The sequence below is a fragment of the Salmo salar genome, chromosome 12 (assembly GCF_965601325.2).
Source record: "Salmo salar chromosome 12, fSalSal1, whole genome shotgun sequence".
In the NCBI taxonomy this organism is placed as follows: Eukaryota; Metazoa; Chordata; class Actinopteri; order Salmoniformes; family Salmonidae; genus Salmo; species Salmo salar.
In genome coordinates, this window is record NC_138302.1 from 87754233 (window position 1) to 87780013 (window position 25781).

Below are 25781 nucleotides of genomic sequence, written 5' to 3' on the forward strand. Positions count from 1 at the left end.
TCATGGTCCAAACATACCAAGACAGTCGTGAAGAGGGCACGACAAAACCTTTTCCCCTTCAGGAGACTGAAAAGATTTGGCACGGCTTCCCAGATCCTCAAAAGGTTCTACAGCTGCACCATCGAGAGCATCCTGACCGGTTGCATCACCGCCTGGTATGACAACTGCTCGGCATCTGACTGTAAGGAGCTACAGAGGGTAGTGCGAACGGCCCAGTACATCACTGGGGCCAAGCTCCCTGCCATCGAGGAAAGCCCATAAAATTGTCAGAGACTCCAGTCACCCAAGTTAGACTGTTTTCTCTGCTACCATATGGCAAGCAGTACCGGAGCGTCAAGTCTAGGACCAAAAGGCTCCTCGACAGCTTCTACCCCCAAGCCATAAGGCTGTTGAACAATAAAGAAAATCACCACTGGACAATTTACATTGACCCCCCCCCCCCTCCCTTTTGTACACTGCTGCTACTCGCTGTTATTTATCTATGCATCGTCACTTCACCCCCATTCACGCCACCTGTATAGAGCCTCATTATTGTTGTTCTTATTGTGTTACTTTTTATTATTACTTTATATTTTAGTCGACTTGGTAAATATTTTCTTAAATCTTCTTGAACTGCACTGTTGGTTAAGGGCTTGTAAGTAAGCATTTCACGGTAAAGTCTATACTTGTATTTGGCGCATGTGACAAATAAAGTTTGATTTGATTTGAAGAGCATTAGTGAGGTCAGGCACTGATGTTGGGTGATTAAGCCTGGCTCGCAATCGGCGTTCCAATTCATCCCAAAGGTATTCGATGGGGTTGAGGTCAGGGCTTTGTGCAGGCCACCATTTCTGTATGGACCTCGCTTTGTGCACAGGGGCATTGTAATGCTGAAACAGGAAAGGTCCTTCTCCAGTGCTTCATTTGTAAATTGAAATGTCTGGAACAAAAATTGAGCCCGAGAGGCTGGGTGACCCGGTTGCTCTGAGGCACCAGAACGCATTCAAAAAATATATTTTATAGTAATGCATTGCTTGCATTATCATCACTTTTGCTTACTGGCATAGAGCAGTATTGTAGAGGCACTTGCAGAAGTTGCACAAATGGAGAATATTTTTTGTTGCCTAGGGTTTGGGGAAAATGTATTTCATGCATTTCTACATTTAGATGGGGAGACACACATATTATACAATATGAGGAGGAAATTATAGCCCTAAAAAAGCTTTACATTGATGCTCAGCTCAATCACTGGTGATGGCCGATGCTTGCTGTGCGTTCCAGGCTGTAGGCATATAGTGATTTGTGTTACACGGAATCTACAGCTAGGTAATTAAAAATATAAACTATTCATCATCTGAGGCTAAATTGTAGTCCTACTCATGGTGTAGTATACGGAATTATTTCATTTCTTTCTGAACTGACAGCAGTAATTCTATAACTTTGGCAAATGTATTTCAATGTATATTGGCTGCTGCAGCACCTCCAGAACCCCTTCGTTCTGCTATGATTCTATAAGGAAATAAACGGTGAAGTGCAACGCTGGAGAGATGAGAGTTGCAGGCTCATGCCTATCAGTAGAGAGTGGGAGAGAGATCATAGAAAGTGAATCTCATTCTAGTTCTGTGCGAGATACAGGCGTGCTTCTGTCTCTCACTACAGCAATGGCCACACTTTGGTCTATATAGGCTACAATGTTGTGCAAATCATCAACACGGGGCAGCTCAACACGAATCAATTACCAGGCACGTTTCCACATTACGTTTTTAGGGGGCAGCCAGGGGGATTACAGAGGAATCAACTTCAATTGCTTTAATTACATTTTTTACATTACAAACAGTGAAAAAATATTTTTCATGCTATGAGAGGTACCGGATCCTGGCAAATGGGTTCAGAAACAAAACTGTCAAAAACTGAGAGGTGCCGAATCCTGTTCTGGCAGGATTCAGCTCACATTAAGCACTGGCCTTCCATAAACTGTTGCCACAAAGTTGGAAGCACAGAATCATCTAGAATGTCATTGTATGCTGTAGTGTTAAGATTTCCCTTCACTGGAACTAAGGGGCCTAGCTTGAACCATGAAAAACAGCCCCAGACTATTATTCCTCCTCCACCAAACTTTACAGTTGGCACAATGCATTAGGGCAGGTAGCGTTCTCTTGGCATCCGCAAACCCAGATTTGTCCGTCGTCGGACAGCCAGATGCTGAAGCATGAGTCATCACTCCAGAGACCTCCTTTCCACTGTTCCAGAGTTCAACGCGGCGAGTTTTACACCACTCCAGCCTACTCTTGGCATTGCGCATGGTGATCTTAGGCTTGTGTGCGGCTACTCGGCCATTTAAACCCATTTCATGAAGCTCCCGACGAACAGTTCTTGTGCTGACGTTGCTTCCAGAGGCAGTTTGGAACTCGGTAGTGAGTGTTACAACTGAGGACAGATGATTTTTACACGCTTCAGCGCTCAGCAGTCCCGTTCTGTGAGCTTGTATGGCCTACCTCTTTGTGGCTGAGCCATTGTTGTTCCTAGATGTTTCCACTTCACAATAACAGCACTTACAGTTGACCGGGGCAGCTCTAGCAGGGCAGAGATTTGACGAACTGACTTGTTGGAAAGGTGGCATCCTATGACGGTGCCACATTGAAAGCCACTGAGCTCTTCAGTAAGGCCATTTAACTGACTGTCTATGGAGATTGCATGGCTGTGTGCTCGATTTTATACACACGTCAGCAACAGGTGTGGCTGAAATAGCCAAATCCACTCATTTGAAGGGGTGTCCACATACTTTTGTATGTAGTGTATATATATATATATATATATATATATATATATATATATATATATATAGTGTATCATTGCTTGACTCCAAGTTTACTTCAGGGACCGGTACGTCCTCAGAAATGCAGAATAGAACACGTACAACTCAGAAGGCACAAAGAAAGAGGAAATGAAAATAGTGTCTTTGTAAAACAAAAAAGAGTAGATATACTAAAGTCCACCTACAGTGGAAACACACACACACATATACATACATACTATATATATATATATATATATATATATATATATATATATATAGCAGCACTACGTACTAGCTATGGGAAAAACAGGATGTCTTCCCCTGGATTTGAGCCTACAGACACACTGACTGCCTACTGTTTGGTCTGGAATGACATCTCCAAACTGATTTTAACGTTTCCTCTCGACTGTATTTAGAACTAAAGGGATGTTCTAGAGCGCTGGCTTTCACCTGCTGATGAATGTGAGAGAGCTATAAATGTCCTACAACAATAGCTACTGTAGCAGGCAGAATATCAGAGAAGAACATGTGGCGGAAAAGCCTACTACTGTAATCTTGGAGCTGTCACGGGTGTCGTAGGGTTTAGACCAAAACGCAGCGGGAAAATGTATACTCATCTTCTTTTATTTAAGGACAAAGAAGGAAAACCAAAACACGACGACAAAGAACATGCCGGTAAGGCACAAAGCTATACACAGCAACAATCTCCCACAAAATCCCATGACAAACACCCTCCTAAATATAGGACCTTCAATCAGAGGCAACGATAGACAGCTGCCTCCAATTGAAGGCCCCAATCCCCATTACCAAAACATAGAAATACAAACACCTAGACAGAACATAGAACGATAACCAAAACTCTGGACTAATAAATCAAATACCCCTCTACATACATAACGACCTCGAACCATATAAATCAAATACCCCCTCTACATGAACACATACACAAACACACCCTGAACCACATAAAACAAATACCCCCTGCCACGTCCTGACCAAACTATAAGAACAAATAACCCCTTTACTGGTCAGGACGTGACAGGAGCTGTGTGCTTAATCATACTGTTACTCAGTTTACTTACAGTACCTGTCCCAGTATTTGCTGAAAAAAGCCTGTTTGTGGGGGAAAACTAATTCTGATTGGCTGGGCCTGGCTCCCCAGTGGGTGGGCCTAGCTGCCAAGTGGGTGGGCTGCACCCCTGCCTAGTCATGTGAAATCCATTAATCAGGGCTGAATTAATTTATTTCAATTGACTGATTTCCGTATATGAACAGTAACTCAGTAAAATCTTTGAAATTGTTGCATGTTGCGTTTATATTCTTGTTCACTACTTTTGTATATATAGGGTATGTACAGTCGCTAGTGAAAGTCTATACTCTTCTTGCACATTCTTCACATTTTGCTGCCTTCAAATTTGATCTAAAAAGGGATTAAATATGATTTTTTCCCCCCTATCGATCTACACGACCTACGCCACGTTTTTAAAGTGAAATAAAAATAAGAAATTTTCCAAATGACTAAGAAATACAAAATGAGGATGTCTTGATTGTGTATGTCTTCACACCCCAGAGTTAATACTCGGTGGAAGCACCTTTGGCAGCTGTGAATCATTTTGAATAAGAGTCTACTAACCTTGCACAATTCTTAGGGAAACATGTATCCATTGTTTTTGTAAACATTGCATTAACCATTTGGCCTATATTAAAAAATACATTTTTTTGTCAAATCGAATAGCACACAACACAGAATGAAACCCTCTGTATTTTCAAGTATTATGGTGGCAGCATCATGTTAAGTGTCATCCACGGGAACTGGGGAGTTTGTCAGAATATGAAAGGAGCAAAGCCCAGGTGAAAAGGTGAAAAGGCCTATAAGGCCTCATTCTTCTGAAAACCTAACCCTGGGATAGAACTTCATTGGACTCTATGTAAACTGGAAACAACATATCCTGAGGCTGCATTTATTGTAGATGGGGATTTTAACAAGGCTAATCTAAAAACAAGGCTCCCTAAATCTTATCAGCTTATCGAATGCGCGACAATACCTGGCAAAATTCTGGATCATTGTTACTCTAACTTCCACGACGCATACAAAGCCCTCCCTCGCCCTCCTTTCGGCAAATCTGACCACGACTCCATTTTGTTGCTCCCAGCCTATAGACAGAAACTAAAACAGGAAAAGCCCATTTTCAGATCTGTTCAACGCTGGTCCGACCAATCTGATTCCACGCTTCAAGATTGCTTCGATCATGGGGACTGGGATGTGTTCCGGATAGCGTCGAACAACAACATTGATGTATACGCTGATCCGGTGAGCGAGTTTATTAGCATATGCATTGGGGATGTTGTACCCACGGTCGACTATTAAAACCTACCCCAACCAGAAACTGTGGATTGATGGCAGCATTCGTGCAAAACTGAAAGCGCGAACCACTGCTTTTAATCAGGGCAAGGCGACCGGAAACATGACCGAATACAAACAGTGTAGCTATTCCCTCCGCAAGGCAATCAAACAAGCTAAGTGTCAGTATAGAGACAAAGTAGAGTCGCAATTCAATGGCTCAGACGCGAGAGGTATGTGGCAGGGTCTATAGTCAATCACGGACTACAAACAGAAAACCAGCCCCGTCGCAGACCCTGATGTCTTGCTCCCAGACAAACTAAACAACTTCTTTGCTCGCTTTGAGGACAATACAGTGCCACCGATACGGCCCACTACCAAAACCTGTGGGCTCTCCTTCACAGCAGCCAACGTGAGAAAAACAATTAAACGTGTTAACCCTCGTAAGGCTGCCGGCCCAGACAGCATCCCTAGCCGCGTCCTCAGAGCATGTGCAGACCAGCTGGCTGGTGTGTTTACGGACATATTCAATCAATCCCTATCCCAGTCTGCTGTTCCCACATGCTTCAAGAGGGCCACCATTGTTCCTGTTCCCAAGAAAGCTAAGGTAACTGAGCTAAACGACTACCGCCCTGTAGCAATCATTTCCGCCATCATGAAGTGCTTTGAGAGACTAGTCAAGGATCATATCACCTCCACCCTACCTGACAGCCTAGACCCACTCCAATTTGCTTACTGCCCCAATAGGTCCACAAATGACGCAATCGCAATCACACTGCACACTGCCCTAACCCATCTGGACAAGAGGAATACCTATGTAAGAATGCTGTTCATCAACTACAGCTCAGCATTTAACACCATAGTACCCTCCAAACTCGTCATTAAGCTCAAGACCCTGGGTCTCGACCCCGCCCTGTGCAACTGGGTCCTGGACTTTCTGACGGGCCGCCCCCAGGTGGTGAGGGTAGGAAACAACATCTCCACCCCGCTGATCCTCAACACTGGGTCCCCACAAGGGTGCGTTCTCAGCCCCCTCCTGTACTCCCTGTTCACTCATGACTGCGTGGCCATGCACGCCTCCAACTCAATCATCAAGTTTGCAGACGACACTACAGTGGTAGGCTTGATTACCAACAACGACGAGATGGCCTACAGGGAGGAGGTGAGGGCCCTCCCTCCCTCACACTCAACGTCAACAAAACAACGGAGATGATCGTGGACTTCAGGAAATAGCAGAGGGAGCACCCCCCTATCCACATCGACGGGACAGTGGTGGAGAAGGTGGAAAGTTTTAAGTTCCTCGGCGTACACATCACGGACAAACTGAAATAGTCCTCCCGCAAAGACAGCGTGGTGAAGAAGGCGCAACAGTGCCTCTTCAACCTTAGGAGGCTGAAGAAATTTGGCTTATCACCAAAAACACAAACTTTTACAGATGCACAATTGAGAGCATCCTGTCGGGCTGTATCACCGCCTGGTACGGCAACTGCTCCACCCACAACCGCAAGGCTCTCCAGAGGGTAGTGAGGTCTGTACAACGCATCACCGGGGGCAAACTACCTGCCCTCCAGGACACCTACACCACCCGATGTCACAGGAAGGCCAAAAAGATCATCAAGAACAACAACCACCCGAGCCACTGCCTGTTCACCCCGCTATCATCCAGAAGGCGAGGTCAGTTCAGGTGCATCAAAGCTGGGACTGAGAGACTGAAAAACAGCTTCTATCTCAAGGCCATCAGACTGTTAAACAGCCATCATTAACATTGAGTGGCTGCTGCCACCATACTGACTCATCTCTAGCCACTTTAATAATACAAAATTGATGTAATAAAGGTATCACTAGTCACCTTAAATAACGCCACTTTATATAATGTTTACATACCCCACATTACTCATCTCATATGTATATACTGTAATCTATACCATCTACTGCATCTTCCCTATGCCGTTCGGCCATCGCTCATCCATATATTTATATGAACATATTGTAACGGGCATCGTAAGGATTAGACCAAGGTGCAGCGGGAACGTGTATACTCATTTTCTTTATTAAATCAAAAGAAAGAAAAACAAACAAATCACGTATACAAAACAACGACCACCACTAAACAGTCCTGTCAGGTGCACAGACACAAAACAGGAAACAACTACCCACAAACCCCCATAGCACAAACACCCCTATACATAGGACCTTCAATCAGAGGCAATGAGGAACAGCTGCCTCCAATTGAAGGTCAATCAACAAACCCTAAACATAGAAATAGAAAGACTAGACTGAACATAGAAATACACTAACATAGAACAAAAACCCCGGAACACTCTAAACAAACACCCCTCTTACATAAGCACATAAACCAACAAACCCAGAGACACTCTAAACAAACACCCCCTGCCACATCCTGACCAAACTACAATAACAAAAATACTCCTTTACTGATCAGGACGTGACACATATTCCTATTCTTTCCTTTACACTTGTGTGTAAAAGGTAGTTGTGAAATTGTTTGATTACTTGTTAGATATTACTGCATGGTCGGAACTAGAAGCACAAGCATTTCGCTACACTTGCATTAACATCTGCCAACCATGTGTATGTGACCAATAAAATTTGATTTGATTATATTTCATTTTTCAGTGAGAAAATTACACACACTTTTATGCCAAAGACACACCAGAATGGCTTTCCATCAGGTTTTGAGTTGTCCAGCCTCAGGTTTTGAGTTGTCCAGCCTCAGGTTTTGAGTTTTCCAGCTTCAGTCTTGACTTACATTTGCTTGAAAAGCAGAGACAAGAGTTGAATATTGCTGTGTGCCAATCATTCCCAACCAAATTTACTGAGCTTAAGCAATTGAAAAAAACAAACAATGGACATACAGTATGTTCCCGTCAGAGTTGGTAGAATATTATTCAAAATGATTCACAGCTGTAAGGGCTGCCAACAATGGGCTAAGGCACTGCCTCTCAGGGCTAGAGGCGTCACTACAGACCCTGGTTCGATTCCAAGCTATATCACAACCGGCCGTGATTGGAAGTCCCATAGGGCGGCGCACAATTGTCCCAGCGTCGTTAGGGTTTGGCCGGGGAGGGCCGTCATTGTAAATAAGAATTTGTTCTTAACTGATTTGCCTAGTTAAATAAAGGTTAAATAAAAATAAAAAGTGCTTCCACCAAGTATTAACTCTGGGGTGTAAAGACATACACAATCAAAATAATTTAGGTTTTTATTTTATTCTTAATTTGGAAAATGTTTTATTTATTTATTGCACTTTGAAAATGTGTTGTGTAGCTCTGAAGGACAAAAATGTGAAGACTGTGGAAGTGGTGTGTAGACTTTCACTAGGTACTGTATGTATAAGTTGTGCCACATTTAAATTCAACTAGCAATTTAGTGGCTTATGGGATTGTAATAAAGATTTAGAATCAATGACTGCACCCTGATGTTGTTGAGTGTTTTGCAGAGCTCTGTGAACACTGTAAACACTCCTTGTAAAATAAAGCATCTAATTCAGTCATCAGATGTGTACAGAGCTGCCAGTTGTTGGTTATAGAAGACCTTACAATAACCATATCATTTTTGACATGGAGAGCTGAAACTCACATAAACAAGCTAACAACTCCTCATTTATCAATTTTTTTACCCAATCTGGAACAAATAGGACCATTAGATTGACTTAGGTTTATCTAGGCACAAGTTTATCTACTCTATGTAAAATGTGAATAGACAGTGTTAAAATATCCAACCTGCATTCCACAATAAACTCCAAACACTACATGTGATGCTTAGACAAGTTAATTTAATACATTTTACTTAATATCTTCAATAAGTATAGCATTTGTTTTTACATCAAGATATACAGTGACATAATAAATTGCATATTACTAATGCAATGCTTATGCAATATGCAATTTATCACAAAACAGCACAAATTCAGAACATTGTAAAGTACCCACCATTTAATATAATCAAAAGTTTGAAAATTACTCACTAGTTTGAGAAGTAAGTATTTAGCTCAATAGCTCTATAATAATCACACTTAAACATTGAAAATGGAGACTTGAAACATCTCAGGTAAACAATCAATTGATAGCGCTAATAAGGGATTGTGAGTCACAAAAATAGCTGTTGGTCTAGATAATTATAAAGCAGTATGAGCTTTCACCTGTGAATAACAGAGAAGCACACAGCAATGACAAGGTATCATTTTGTTGCTTCAGAAATGTATTTTCTGCGTGTTCCATTTTGGTTTAGAGTTATATCGTAAGGTAGTTACGCAAGAAGAAAGACTATCTGGTATTGGATGTTCAATCTGTATTATTTATTTATTTAATTCTCATGGTCTAAGGAATACTATAGTGGGGAAATGTCCATCTATTATCACAGGTTAAAGGAGCTATATTATATAGTACAGCTTCTTTAACCTGTGATAATAGATGGACATTTCCCCACTATATGCTATATATATAGTACCAGTCCAAAATTTGGACACACCTACTCATTCAAGTGTTTTTCTTTATTTGTACTATTTACTAAATTAGAAAATACTAGTGAAGACATCAAAACTATGAAATAACACACATGGAATCATGTATCAACCAAAAAAGTGTTAAACAAATCAAAATATATTTTGTTTTTGAGGTTCTTCAAAGTAGCCACCATTTACCTTGATGACAGCTTTGCACACTCTTAGCATCCTCTCAACCAGCTTCATGAGGTAGTCACCTGGAATGCATTTCAATTAACAGGTGTGCCTTGTGAAAAGTTCATTTGTGAAATTTCTTTCCTTCTTAATGCGTTTCAGCCAATCAGTTGTGTTGTAACAAGGTAGTGGTGGTATACAGAAGATAGCCCTATTTGGTAAAAGACTAAGTTCATATTATAGCAAGAACAGCTTAAGCAAAGAGAAACGACAGTCCATCATTACTTTAAGACATGAAGGTCAGTCAATGTGGAACATTTCAAGAACTTTGAACATTTCTTTAAGTGCAGTAGCAAAAACCATCAAGCGCAATGATGAAACTCTCTCTCATGAGGACAGCCACAGGAAAGGAAGACCCAGAGTTACCTCTGCTGCAGAGGATAAGTTCATTAGAGTTACCAGCCTTGCAGTGCAAATAAATGTTTCACAGAGTTCAAGTAACAGACACATCTCAACATCAACTGTTCAGAGGAGAATGCGTGAATCAGGCCTTCATGGTCAAATTGCTGCAAAGAAACCACTACTAAAGGACACCAATAATAATAAGAGACTTGCTTGGGCCAAGAAACATGAGCAATGGACATTAGACTGGTGGAAATCTGTCCTTTGGTCTGATGAGTCCAAATTTGAGATTTTTGGTTCCAACTGTCGTTTCTTTGTGAGACGCAAAGTAGGTGAATGGATTATCTCTGCATGTGTGGTTCCCACCGTGAATCATGGAGGAGGAGGTGTGATGGTGTGGAGGTGCTTTGCTGGTTACACTGTCTGTGATTTATTTAGAATTCAAGGCACACTTAACCAGCATGGCTAGCACAGCATTCACAGCGACACGCAATCCCATCTGGTTTGCGCTTAGTGGGACTATCATTTATTTTTCAACAGCAGAATTACCCAAAACACACCGCCAGGCAGTGTTTTGGCTATTTGACCAAGGAGAGTGATGGAGTGCTGCATCAGATGACCTGACCTCCACAATCACCTGACCTCAAACCAATTGAGATGGTTTGGGATGAGTTGGACCGCAAAGTGAAGGAAAAGCAACCAACAAGTGCTCAGCATATGTGGAAACTCGTTCAAAACTGTTAGAAAAGCATTCCTCATGAAGCTCGTTGAGAAAATGCCAAGAGTGTGCAAAACTGTCATCAAGGCAAAGGGTGACTACTTTGAAGAATCTCAAATATAAAGTACATTTTGATTTGTTTAACACATTTTTGGTTACTACATGTTTCCATGTCTTATTTCATAGTTGTGATGTCTTCACTATTATTCACTAATATTCTATGTAGAAAACAGTAAAAATAAAGAAAAACCCTTGAATGAGTAGGTGTGTCCAAACCTTTGACTGGTACTGTATGTGTGTGTGTGTGTTATGTTTTTATAGACAAAATGTGTATGAAGTACAATCCTCAAAATATTTATTGTGCAGATGGTATTGACACCACTATACTGTGCCTTATGGCTTTAGCCTTAGGCTGTTTAAATGTAAGTTACTATTTTTAAACGTTTTCCAGAGGAAAGACCAACAACAAAATCAAAAGGTACATCCCAGAGTATAGTGTGCCGTTTGAGACACAGCTTTGTATGGTCACTGTTGGTTATTTTAATTCCTTGTTATCTATGGGGAGTCATTTTGACTGTCATTATACTACAACACCACTAACATCCTAGTCCCAAAGCTATTGGAATCCCCTGCACTGCACTGTACACCAGTCTACAGTAAGCCATTACAACAAGTAAACAGGCAGAGTGAATGTAGAAAAAGTTTCAAAGGCAGATACAGTATATCATGAACATTCAATAAATCAGTCTCTGATGAGACATAACAGTCATGTTCAATTGACCAAGGCATCCTGACTGTGTTGAGCTCTCAGCAATATCGGTGTGTTTGTTATCCTCAGCAGCGCTTTAAAACCCTTTCTTTGTTCCACCACCATGCCAGCCTGTTTAATCATTTTGTCCGGTTCTCTGTTCCGCTCTCCTGCTCTGCTCTTTACTTCTGCTGCTTGTTAATCAACATAGAAACAGTCCTGGCCCTGACTGACAGCTCTCTAATGAGAAGCCATTTCCCCAGAGTGTCCATCTGTCCGTCTGTGTTATCATGAGACCCCTTACAGTGGTTAGTTAACGTGCTCCCGACAGTCCTCATACATGCTACAGCACACAGCCTTTCCATCCCCAGGCCACTGATCAATGGCAGTGATCAAGAGGTACCACTTCACCCCTCACCTACACTTGTGGAGTTTCCTGTGTCTTTATTCATACCTACATTCCACCTCGTGTGTGTGTGTGTGTGTGTGTGTGTGTGTGTGTGTGTGTGTGTGTGTGTGTGTGTGTGTGTGTGTGTGTGTGTGTGTGTGTGTGGGTGTGTGTGTGTGTGTGTGTGTGTGTGTGTGTGTGTGGGGGGGGGGGGGGGGGTTGTAATATCAAGTGGAAATCACAATCAAAATAAATGAAATGAAAATAGTTTTTGGACAAATTGTGAACATGTGCTGCCTGTCCTGGAAAGCGTTGTGGAACATCTCGTAGTAATCTCTGAAATGTTGGCATTTTAGACAGCCAAGACAGACCATGAAAGATAATAGGCCATAAAATGCACTGCTACACACAGTATCCCATTTTAGTAGAATACATGATTCTATTTCATTCCTCCATTTCTTGCACATCCAATATGGAAAGGGGGATCCAGATGCAAAAGTAACAGATGTTTTGTCTCTTTGTAGATAAAAAAATATAATATATATATATTTAATGGAGGAAGGAGAAATGGAGGAAAGGGACATGATTCCCAAAACACCGCTGTTTAGGGCCCCATGTGTATGTAGAGGTTTCCTTCCTCTGTACAGAGAATGTCTTGTTTTACAGGTGGGATGCCATGCAGCTGAGGCATGACTACACATTCCTCATTAAGTCACTAGCTAGTCCAAACCCATGAATGTATTATGGGATGTTGGGAACAGTTTTCAGTTATTTTTTCTATGCAGAAAACATAAAAGCATTGTATACACTTAAAGACTTCTCTGTGCACCTTTTTGAAATGTTCCTCTCTAAATGTTCCTTCCTGACCATATCCTCATAAGGCCCAATGCTCTGAGATAAGGAACACTGGTTGATCAAATGTTTATCTCGGAAATGTTACACAAGACATACAGTAATTAAAATCACTTAGAGTTTCGACTTACAGTTGTGACCGTGTATTGAGTATCTATCATAAATAAGATACTGATCACTCCGTGGCAGATCATCATCACTATAACTCTCAAAGAAAACAGTGCTAGCCTAGCAAGTCTTTTAAACTACTTTCCAAGCAATTATATATTTGTAGATTTCACATTTATATACACTACCGTTCAAAAGTTGGGGTCAATTGGAAATTTCCTTGTTTTTGAAAGAAAATTTAAAAAATTGTCCATTAAAATAACATAAAATTGATCATAAATACAGTGTAGACATTGTTAATGTTGTAAATGACTATTGTAGCTGGAAACGGCAGATTTTTTATGGAATATCTACATAGGCGTTCAGAGGCCCATTATCAAGCATCATTCCTGTGTTCCAATGGCACGTTGTGTTAGCTAATCCAAGTTGATCATTTTAAAAGGCTAATTGATCATTAGAAAACCCTTTTGCAATTATGTTAGCACAGCTGAAAACTGTTGTTCTGTTTAAAGAAGCAATAAAACTAGCCTTCTTTAGACTAGTTTAAGTATCTGGAGTATCAGCATTTGTGGGTTGGATTACAGGCTCAAAATGGCCACAAACAAATAACTTTCCTCTAAAATGTATCAGTCTATTCTTGTTCTGAGAAATGAAGGCTATTCCATGTGAGAAATTGCCAAGAAACTGAAGATCTCGTACAACGCTGTGTACTACACAGCATTGGGGCGGCAGGTAGCCTAGTGGTTAGAGCGTTGGGCCATTAACCGAAAGGTTGCTAGATCGAATCCCCAAGGACTGGGAGGCCCCGGTGCACAACTGAGCAAGAGGACAAGTACATTAGAGTGTCAGAGAGGAGAGTTCCAAAGAAAAAGCCATATCTCAGACTGGCCAATAAAAAGAAAAGATTAAGATGGGCAAAAGAACACAGACACTGGACAGAGGAACCCTGCCTAGAAGGCCAGCATCCCGGAGTCGCCTCTTCACTGTTGACATTGAGACTGGTGTTTTCGGGTACTATTTAATGAAGCTGCCAGTTGAGGACTTGTGAGGCGTCTGTTTCTCAAACTAGACTAGAAGAAGGCTAGTGTAGGAATGTGTAGGCGTCTGTTTCTCAAAATAGACACTCTAATGTACTTGTCCTTTTGCTCAGTTGTGCACCGGGGCCTCCCACTCCTCCTTCTATTCTAGTTAGAGACAGTTTGGCATGTTCTGTGATGGGAGTAGTACACAGCGTTGTACGAGATCTTCAGTTTCTTCGCAATTTCTCGCATGGAATAGCCTTCATTTCTCAGAACAAGAATAGACTCATGCGTTTCAGAAGAAAGTTATTTGTTTTTAAATCAGCTGTTTCCAGTTACAATAGTCATTTACAACATTAACAATGTCTACACTGTATTTCTGATCAATTTGATGTTTTTTTAATGGACAGTAAATGTGATTTTCTTTCAAAAACAAGGACATTTCTAAGTGACCCCAAACTTTTGAACGGTAGTGTATGTTTTAGCAAAAAATTTAAGCCATCCACTTTAGATTTTCTAAATGTTCATATAAGATTAAAGCTGCAAATGTTTAACAGTCTGTCTTCAGGTAAATTGCTTTATTTCAAAGAGTGACGTAGCCAAGCCAGCAATAGTTCACCGCTGCTCTACATTTTCTCACAGAGCCTTTATTAATTTCGTAGTCACACTGTAATGAGAAACTTCCCACTGGGCACAGACGTCAATTCAACGTCTATTCCACGTTGGTTCCACGTTGGTTCCACGTAATTTCATCGTGGAAAAAACGTTGATTCAACCAGTGTGTTATTATTCACTTTGCCTCTCGCTTCGTGGAAAAATGTCTTGAAAAACAAATGTTTCATATCAGATAGGATCGTACAAGGCAACACGGTGCCTAAAGATACTCGGTGCACATAGATTTAAGCCACTAAATATGTGGGCTTCAAAGCGCTGTGGATTTGCCACCCGAATGACTTGACAAAAAGCACAAAGAGTTGCTTAGGAAATTCTTCAAAAAGTCAGTTAAAGCATTTAAAGCCAGCTCGGCTGAAACCTATTCTACAAAATCTTAGGAATGTCCTACATTTTCCCGACTATTCATGTATCAACTGACCCCCCACAGTGGAGATTCAGATGTATACATATACACTCTTAGAGAAAAAGGTTCTGGATAGAACCAATAAGGGTTCTATGCTTGCTTCATATATGGCACCCTTATTCTTATTCACTGAACTAAAATTGGTTCCATTTAGAACCCTAAATTGATCCCAAGGGTTCTATATGGAACCAATTTTGGTTCAGTGAAGAACAACCCCTAAAGGCTCTATATAGAACCTTTAGGGGTGCCATATATGAAGCAAGTATAGAAACATTTTTTGGTTCTACCCAGAATCTTTTTTCCTGAGAGTGTATACAACAAAACCACAAGTAAAACTGTTCACCCACAGACAACATCTTCAAGCTGAGTAGCCATATAAGCACATACCCCTTGCAAGTGTTTTTCCTGTCTAATCGTAGTTTTAATCTGCTTCAAGTGGTGATACTAGGGTGTAGTTTGGTCAGTTATCCAGTCCATATATAAACTGTATTCTGCATTTACACACTGTTAAAACACTTGTGTAGATATCTATGTTAACTTGTGACATGTAAATCTATCAGACATACTCTAAGGCAGGATGCCTCTGTGGTAGTTAAGAATGTTCAGTTGCCCCAGTCAAGAAATAATGAACAAGAGTAGAAGAAGGCAGGAGCTGGCTACCACACCCGACATTTTATCTCAGGGTTCATGGGAGTACCCGGTTTGCACTGGAATGCCTCTGAGAATGCACCAAAATTCTGTAGGGAGCCAAGCACCCTGTGAGAAAAGATAGATAAAGAGTATTAACAGATTAATGACAGAAAATAGGTTGGAATAGCCAAACGCTCCATTTTTACAGTTGGTCGTTACCTGTATTCCAGGGGACTGTGGGAGTCCGTTTTGATGGACTGGCTGGCATATTCAGGCCGATAGGCACCACACCATACCTGGAGGAAGAAGATGTATCACTAATTAAATCATTCAATTTTGACACAATCAAAGCAGATACAGTATTACTGTGCCCATAACACATTTATTTTCTCAACTACACCTGTTCGTATTTTACAAGTGAAGATATTTTGGGACTGAATGTAAACCATAAAATGATGAGGAACATGATATGCCAGAGAGAACACCTTAAGGGGTACCAAGTATTTTTTCCAAGGCGCTGTTCGACAGCCCATCTGAATAATCCCAGCAGGGATTATGCTTGACTTTAGCTTTGACCTGGTTTTGGATGAAGACTGTCAAACACTAGTCTGGCTTTGCTCTGGCCTTGTTTTCCCTGGCACAGTACCGCAGTGGTCTTTATTTTGGCAAAATATTCTGGACCCCTAGGTAGGTAGCTTGATATAATGATCTGTGGTAGTTTTAAACCCCTTGGTCCAACTGTTTATTTATTGAAACCCAAGTATTTAGGAAAATATACAGTTTTGGGGCTTTTGTTGACAGTGGTCTCTAGACCAGTGTTTATCAATGGTCCGTGAACAGCAGTGGAGGAAGGGTGGTGATATACACTATATATACACAAAAGTATGTGGACACCCCTTCAAATTAGGGGATTTGGCTATTTCAGCCACTCCCGTTGCTGACAGTTGTATAAAATCGAGCACACAGACATGCAATCTCCATAGGAAAACTTTGGCAGTAGAAGGGCCTTACTGAAGAGCTCAGTGACTTTCAATGTGGCACCGTCATAGGATGCCACCTTTCCAACAAGTCAGTTTGTCAAATCTCTGCCCTGCTAGAGCTGACCCTGTCAACTGTAAGTGCTGTTATTGTGAAGTGGAAACATCTAGGAGCAACAACGGCTTAGTCGCGAAGTGGTAGGCCACACAAGATCACAGAACAGGATCGTTGAAAATCTTCTGTCCTCGGTTGCAACACTCACTAGTTCCAAACTGCCTCTTGAAATAACGTCAACACAAGAACTGTTCGTCGGGAGCTTCATGAAATGGGTTTCCATGGCTGAGCAGCCGCACACAAGCCTAAAATCACCATGCCAATGTTGGCGTTGGCTGGAGTGGTGTAAAGCTCTCCACTATTGGACTCTGGAGCAGTGGAAATGAGATCTCTGGAGTGATGAATCACGCTTCACCATCTGGCAGTCCAACGGACTAATCTGGGTTTGGCAGATGCCAGGAGAACGCTACCTGCCCCAATGCATATTGCCAACTCTAAAGTTTGGTGGCGGAGGAATAATGGTCTGGGGCTGTTTTTCATGGTTCAGGCTAGGCCCCTTAGTTCCAGTGAAGGGAAATCTTAATGCTACAGCATACAATTACATTCTAGACGATTCTGTGCATCCAACTTTGTGGATCGCTGACTGCGAGTCAGGCCTAACATCAGTGCCCGACCTCCCTAATTGTGGCTGAATGAAAGAAAGTCCCCTCAGCAATGTTCCAACATCTAGTGGAAAGCCTTCCCAGAAGAGTGGAGGCTGTTATAGCAGCAAATGGGGGATCAACTCCATATTGATGCCCATGAGTTTTGAATGAGATGTTCGACGAGCAGTTGTCCACATACTTTTGGTCATGTAGTGTAAGTTTTAGTTGATGCAATAAAGGTTGAGAAACAGTGGTCTACTCCAGACAACTCAATTTATTAAAGGGATGCTTTGGGATTTTGTCCATGAGGCCGTTTATCTACTTCCCCAGAGCCAGATGAACTAGTGGTTACCATTTTTTTATGCTAGTAGATACCCATAGACCTTCAGTCATTGTGCTAACGCTAGTAAGCATTGGCTCGCGAAACTACCTCTAACTTCCTTCTTACCGAACACAGATACATAAAAATGGTATCCACAAGGGAAAGTAGATAAAGGGACTCATTGCCAAAATCCCAAAGTATCCCTTTAAAGTGGTGTTTACTCACTTGGGCAAAGTTAAGAAAGAAAAGTTGTTTGTGGTCCATGTCCAGACCAGGTAAACGATGCTCTTCACCTTCTCTCTCCATCCACTTCATGTAGGCCTGACCACAAACACACATAAACATTCAAATGTCAAATATAATTAGATACTTCTTAATCAGAAATCCATTTTTGTTAGACAGTGGTTCATCGTGTTTTCATTGTGTTGTGGGGGTTGAATGAGTTTTGTGAGGGTGTCACACCTTATAGGCTTGCCGAACTCCTCCGTTGTCAGCGATGTTCTCCCCCAAAGTGCTAATTCCACTGACCTGGGGTCACGCAGAGACAGTCATTAACACACTCCCAAAAACCATTCATCGTCAATAATCTTTTCTAGTGAAGCTAAAATGAAGTATTAGTCAGTACACCCAAATAAATGTTTGATTTTCCTATCCTTCTGCTACAATGGGAAACTCACATTTTGTCCACCTGCGAGTTTCCAGTTGAAGTTACCATATTGTTGCACCATGCATTGTGATTGGTCCTTGAAGTGCTCAGCAGAATAATTACTCCACCAGTTAAGCATGTTACCATCCTTATCAAAATTACGGCCTGTTTTTAAAGATAAAACATGGAATTAATTGTGATGCAGTCTCATTTAAATTTGACCAAAATTGAATTAATACTCTATACTAATCATGATTGTGCAACACATTGGACACAAACATGGACAGTGACTATAAGTATGAGGACTGCCTCACCATTGTCATCAAATCCATGAGTGATCTCATGTCCAATGACCATCCCTATTCCTCCAAAGTTCAGGGCCTGGAGCTGCTGCTTACTGAAGAAAGGAGGCTGCAGGATACCTGCAGGGAATACTAGGATAAAGAACAGAGAGAAACCAACAGAGAACAGATCAGGCCAAATGAACAAACAGAGTCTATCATCTTGCAACCTTAGGAGCAAGCCAATTAAACTGAATTTCAGCTTCATATCTGACTAATCATCACTGCACATTACCAGTCCATGTGTTTGCGGCATTGTCTGAGTGGAATTCAATGTGGCTTGCGCCCCAACCCCATCTCTTTTAGCCACAAAGCCTGTGTGCACTGGAGCCTGAAACTAGTTCCATTCTATCAACAGCGGAAAGCATTACCGCCAGTCATTATTCTCAATGAGGTTAAAGTGGCAGTGAGACAGAACACCGGGGCACGCGGCCGAGCAGGCTCACATACAGAGAGGGCTCACACATACAGAGAGGGCTCACACATACAGAGAGGGCTCATACCTACAGAGAGGGTTCACACATACAGAGAGGGCTCATACCTACAGAGAGGGCTCACACATACAGAGAGGGCTCATACCTACAGAGAGGGCTCATACCTACAGAGAGGGCTCATACCTACAGAGAGGGCTCACACATACAGAGAGGGCTCACACATACAGAGAGGGCTCATACCTACAGAGAGGGCTCATACCTACAGAGAGGGCTCACACATACAGAGAGGGCTCATACCTACAGAGAGGGCTCATACCTACAGAGAGGGCTCATACCTACAGAGAGGGCTCACACATACAGAGAGGGCTCACACATACAGAGAGGGCTCACACATACAGAGAGGGCTCACACATACAGAGAGGGCTCATACCTACAGAGAGGGCTCATATCTACAGAGAGGGCTCATACCTACAGAGAGGGCTCACACATACAGAGAGGGCTCATACCTACAGAGAGGGCTCATACATACAGAGAGGGCTCACACATACAGAGAGGGCTCATACCTACAGAGAGGGCTCATACCTACAGAGAAGGCTCATACCTACAGAGAGGGCTCATACCTACAGAGAGGGCTCATACCTACAGAGAGGGCTCATACATACAGAGAGGGCTCACACATACAGAGAGGGCTCATACCTACAGAGAGGGCTCATACCTACAGAGAGGGCTCATACCTACAGAGAGGGCTCATACCTACAGAGAGGGCTCACACATACAGAGAAGGCTCACACATACAGAGAGGGCTCATACCTACAGAGAGGGTTCACACATACAGAGAGGGCTCATACCTACAGAGAGGGCTCATACCTACAGAGAGGGCTCATACATACAGAGAAGGCTCACACATACAGAGAGGGCTCATACCTACAGAGAGGGCTCATACCTACAGAGAGGGCTCATACCTACAGAGAGGGCTCATACCTACAGAGAGGGCTCAAACACACAGAGAGGGCTCATGCCTACAGAGAGGGCTCATACCTACAGAGAGGGCTCATACCTACAGAGAGGGCTCACACACACAGAGAGGGCTCATGCCTACAGAGAGGGCTCACACACACAGAGAGGGCTCATGCCTACAGAGAGGGCTCACACATACAGAGAGGGCTCACACATACAGAGAAGGCTCATACCTACAGTGAGGGCTCATACCTACAGAGAGGGCTCATACCTACAGAGAGGGCTCATACCTACAGAGAGGGCTCATACCTACAGAGAAGGCTCATACCTACAGTGAGGGCTCACACATACAGAGAGGGCTCATACCTACAGAGAAGGCTCATACCTACAGTGAGGGCTCACACATACAGAGAAGGCTCATACCTACAGTGAGGGCTCATACCTACAGAGTGTGTCTATGCACACTCACAGGACTCTACACACTCACTCAAACTGACATTCCAACACACACATATAAACTCTACACACACGCACTCACATACAGTCACCATTTACACTGCTGCTACTCTATTTCTCATATCGTGATGCCTAGTCACCTTACTCCTGTACATATCTATGGTATTGGAACTGACTTCTTACTTTCTTGTGTTCTTCATATTTTAAATGTTTTATTTATTGTGTGTTTTTGACTACCTTATGTTATTTTTAGTGGTATATTGATATTGATTACTGCACTGTTGGGTTTGGAGCGTGCAAGAAAGGCATTTCACTGTACTTCTGCATGTGATATTAAAACTTGAAACTTCACACAGCATAGCACTCACATCAGAGCCAAACCCTAATAGTCACCAGGTGGTCTGTCTGTCTGCTTTCAATAAGACTACAAATAGACCCAAAGGAATGGCTTGAAGAGTTGTGTAATATTTCACTATGGTTCAGGGGTAGAAATTCATGTTCAATGTAATGTTTAATGTTCTGTATGTAACGCAATATTATTACAACCAAATGCAAATGAGTCCCTATTCAAAATACATTCCTTTTATTTGCTCCAGTTAGCTGCAAGCTGCATGCATTTACATCATTTCTTAAATCAGGAGTTGACTATCTTTCAATCATTCAAGAACTTGTAAGAAATAAATCCTTTGCTAGTATAGAAACAAATACTGTAGTCACAATTATTGTTAGTAAGGGATATCCTTAAGTCAGGATTGGCCGGCGATAGATAACTTCAGCTGGATGAGGAAAGATGCAGCCAGTGTGTTGACTGTTGTCATATTACCTATCTGGTTTCTGTTTGGTGAGTAGAAAGCATTGACCACAGCAGCACCAATGATCCACCTAGAAAAAAACACTAGAATATAGATCTCACCATTTAAGAGGCAATGTGTAATGTGTACATGTGTTTATGTTCACGTGTGTCTATGTGAGTCTAAATGAATGTATCTTACATGTCTGGGTTGACCGGCTCTCTCAGCTTCTTCAAACTCTTGTGTGCTTCAGCCTGCAGGTTCTCAAGGATGTTCTCAAAGTAGTTCTCCTCACTGAAGTTCAGCTGCAGACAGAGACCAGGCAAAGATAATCAGAGACAATCTAGACAACAATTTGTATATCCATTTCACTCTGAAAAGGAGGATTTATCATAATCCTTTGAGGCCCAAAGGGGCTAATGTGTGGGCAGGTCTCACAGACATACATGGGCATACTCCTGGTCAAGCTTCAGATTGCTCTCTTCCAGAATGTGGTCAGGATAGCCAATATGCTCCTTAATGGCCATGGCCTGTAACATAGAGCAGTAGAACAGTCAGCTGCTAAGTTCTTTCTTTTACATATTCAAAACACTGATGATGTACAGGTAACTGCCAAAATAATGGAAACACTTGAGTAAATGAGAGATACAAAGTATATTGAAAGCAGGTACTTCCACACAGGTGTGGTTCCAAAGTTAATTAAGCAATTAACACCATGCTTAGGGTCATGTATAAAAATGCTGTGCAGGCCATTATTTTGGCTACCATGGCCATGCCCCTATAGGATAACAATGTCCCCATCCACAAGGCACAAGTGGACACAATGGTTTGATGAGCATGAAAATGATGTAAACCTTATGCCATGGCCGTCTCAGTCACCAGATCTCAACCCAGTTGAACACTTATGGGAGATTCTGGAGCGGTGCCTGAGACAGTGTTTTCCACCACCATCAAATTATGGAATTTCTCGTGGAAGAATGGTTTCGCATCCCTCCAATAGAGTTCCAGACACTTGTAGAATCTATGCCAAGGTGCTTTGAAGCTGGTGGTGGCCCAACACCCTATTAAGACACTTAATGAATTAGTTTCTATTATTTTGCAACTAGCTGTACATTGTATGTTTGTACCTTCTCTCTTGCTTTTTCCTTAGACTGGTCATCCATCCAGCTCAACTCCTCTAGCGTCTCCACGTACGCTTCCTGGATCTTACTGATGAGGTCACTAACCTGCCCACACAAAGAGATCATATATTCATTTACAGGGAAAGCAAACACAAACACACACACACACACACACAGATTGCAGACTAAACTGCTGTAGTGACAGTGATTATAGAAGCCGGAGCAGATTTTCCTGTTTTGTCTGCATCCTGTCTACAGGAGTGACTCACCATGCGTTTACTCTCGCCAGCAAAGGTCTCTCGCACATACAGAGCCCCCACTGCGTTCTCCATGCTGCCCTGGACGTAACGCACACAGTCTCTCCACCGCGCCTCCTCTACGGTCGTCCCATACAGGGCCTGACCACACAGACAAACCGTCAAAGTTGCCACACGTTTATACATGAATTAGCTTTTCAATGTGTCTGTTTCTAAGGGCTCATTAAATCTGTATCGTTGAAGTGTTACAGATTGCGCAATATACATTTTAAGGTAATTTCCGATTGAGCCGACATATGCATGCAGCGTTTACCGTGAATGATTTCTTCGCTTTCGCGGGAACATTGCCTTTAAATTTCCATCACAATGTAATGCTGAATTTCCACGATATGGATTGAATGGAGCCCTAAGGGTGCTCCTAGACGTGCTCATATCTCTGTCTCACCTTTCTATAGTGTGCCCTGGCATCTTTGAAGCGGCGACTCAGGCTGCTGACTCTCTCCATGACAACCTGCCAGGTGAGGTAGTTCTGCATGGTTCTGGAGGAGGAGACATTTCACCCAATAATGTCACTCAATCACTCAACCAATGGATATACTGTACGTGACACACAGCGCTAGATGATGCAACCACAAATCTACACTTAGAAAAACGTTTTCCAAAAGGGTTCGTCGGCTGTCCCCATAAGATAACCATTTTTGATTCCAGGTAGAACCCTTTTGGTTTCTTTTTAAAACCCTCTGGGGAAACAGTTTTACATGGAACCCAACAGAGTTCTGCCTGAAACCAAAAAGGTTTCTTCAAAGGGTTCTCCTATGGGGACAGCCGAATAACCCTGTTGTTTTAGGTTCTAGATAGCACCTTGTTTTCTAAGAGTGTACCGTTCTGCATGACTCACATGATAAATCACAGTAGATAAAATATTGCTAGAGGCACATTTTAACTATGGTCTACACATCATCAGTTCTGACCTGACAGTGTGTTTGGAGAGCACTTTGTTCATCTTCTCCAGGTAAGGGGAGCTGTAGACCACCACCTCCTCTTCCAGCTGTACCTTCACAGCCACGCTGGACAACACACCACGCACAAATCTTGTCCAGTTAAAACCCTGGAAGAAAGAGCATTGTTTTTGTTAGTAATACTAGTCTTGAGGCTTGCTCTGCAATCTACAAGTGTATTTTGTAGCGATCTTAACCTTACAACTAGCGACCTCGTCAAGAAGCTTTGACCTCTTGGCGTAATGGCTAAGGTGTTGGGTTGACAGTCGCTGGACCCAGGTTTGAGTCCCGGTCGAGGCAACCCCCCAAAATTACTACATTGGTGTCAGAAGTGGGATGGTGCCTGTTAGGCCATCAGAGAGGCGTGTACATGTGAGGGACTTGGTATAGAGAAGCGTGGGAACACGCTCTCCCGATGGAAGGGGGTAATGTAACAACCTTAATGTATGCACTCACTACTGTAAGTCGCTCTGGATAAGAGCGTCTGCTAAATGACTCAAACGTAAACCAACACCTAGCAAGATCATCAAGGGGTTTGGACCTCTTAGCGCAACGGTTAAGGTGTTGGCTTGACAGTCACTGGGCCCGGGCTCGAGTCCCAGTCGTGGCTACCCCCCGAATTCGCTACAATATATATACTGCTCAAAAAAATAAAGGGAACACTTAAACAACACATCCTAGATCTGAATGAAAGAAATAATCTTATTAAATACTTTTTTCTTTACATAGTTGAATGTGCTGACAACAAAATCACACAAAAATAATCAATGGAAATCCAATTTATCAACCCATGGAGGTCTGGATTTGGAGTCACACTCAAAATTAAAGTGGAAAACCACACTACAGGCTGATCCAACTTTGATGTAATGTCCATAAAACAAGTCAAAATGAGGCTCAGTAGTGTGTGTGGCCTTCACGTGCCTGTATGACCTCCCTACAACGCCTGGGCATGCTCCTGATGAGGTGGCGGATGGTCTCCTGAGGGATCTCCTCCCAGACCTGGACTAAAGCATCCGCCAACTCCTGGACAGTCTGTGGTGCAACGTGGCGTTGGTGGATGGAGCGAGACATGATGTCCCAGATGTGCTCAATTGGATTCAGGTCTGGGGAACGGGCGGGCCAGTCCATAGCATCAATGCCTTCCTCTTCCAGGAACTGCTGACACACTCCAGCCACATGAGGTCTAGCATTGTCTTGCATTAGGAGGAACCCAGGGCCAACCGCACCAGCATATGGTCTCACAAGGGTTCTGAGGATCTCATCTCGGTTCCTAATGGCAGTCAGGCTACCTCTGGCGAGCACATGGAGGGCTGTGCAGCCCCCCAAAGAAATGCCACCCCACACCATGACTGACCCACCGCCAAACCATTCATGCTGGAGGATGTTGCAGGCAGCAAAACATTCTCCACGGCGTCTCCAGACTCTGTCACGTCGGTCACGTGCTCAGTGTGAACCTGCTTTCATCTGTGAAGAGCACAGGGCGCCAGTGGCGAATTTGCCAATCTTAGTGTTCTCTGGCAAATGCCAAACGTCCTGCACTGTGTTGGGCTGTAAGCACAACCCCCACCTGTGGACGTCGGGCCCTCATACCACCCTCATGGAGTCTGTTTCTGACCGTTTGAGCAGACACATGCACATTTGTGGCCTGCTGGAGGTCATTTTGCAGGGCTCTGGCAGTGCTTCTCCTGCTCCTCCTTGCACAAAGGCGGAGGTAGCGGTCCTGCTGCTGGGTTGTTGCCCTCCTACGGCCTCCTCCACGTCTCCTGATGTACTGGCCTGTCTCCTGGTAGCGCCTCCATGCTCTGGACACTACGCTTACAGACACAGCAAACCTTCTTGCCACAGCTCGCATTGATGTGCCATCTTGGATGAGCTGCACTACCTGAGTCACTTGTGTGGGTTGTAGACTCCGTCTCATGCTACCACTAGAGTGAAAGCACCGCCAGCATAAAAAAGTGACCAAAATATCAGCCAGGAAGCATAGGAACTGAGAAGTGGTCTGTGGTCCCCACCTGCAGAACCACTCCTTTATTGGGGGTGTCTTGCTAATTGCCTATAATTTCCACCTGTTGTCTATTCCATT

At 42.9% G+C, this 25781-nt stretch overlaps 1 protein-coding gene across 1 annotated transcript in view; it reads right to left on the reverse strand.

Annotated features, from left to right (window-relative positions):
* Positions 1 to 14554: 14554 nt before the first annotated feature.
* Positions 14555 to 25781, reverse strand: part of LOC106565710 (membrane metallo-endopeptidase-like 1) — a 30748-nt gene continuing 19521 nt past the window's right edge. Inside the window, exons 12-24 of the mRNA XM_014133112.3 lie at positions 23672 to 23808; positions 23146 to 23239; positions 22713 to 22841; positions 22450 to 22548; positions 21769 to 21852; positions 21524 to 21627; positions 21355 to 21413; positions 18658 to 18777; positions 18375 to 18508; positions 18160 to 18225; positions 17923 to 18018; positions 15919 to 15995; positions 14555 to 15825 (exon numbers count right to left, since the gene is read on the reverse strand). Of these exons, the coding sequence (XP_013988587.1) occupies positions 15726 to 15825; positions 15919 to 15995; positions 17923 to 18018; positions 18160 to 18225; positions 18375 to 18508; positions 18658 to 18777; positions 21355 to 21413; positions 21524 to 21627; positions 21769 to 21852; positions 22450 to 22548; positions 22713 to 22841; positions 23146 to 23239; positions 23672 to 23808 (1299 nt within the window). The 3' untranslated portion in view covers positions 14555 to 15725. The remainder of the gene's footprint in view (positions 15826 to 15918; positions 15996 to 17922; positions 18019 to 18159; positions 18226 to 18374; positions 18509 to 18657; positions 18778 to 21354; positions 21414 to 21523; positions 21628 to 21768; positions 21853 to 22449; positions 22549 to 22712; positions 22842 to 23145; positions 23240 to 23671; positions 23809 to 25781) is intronic.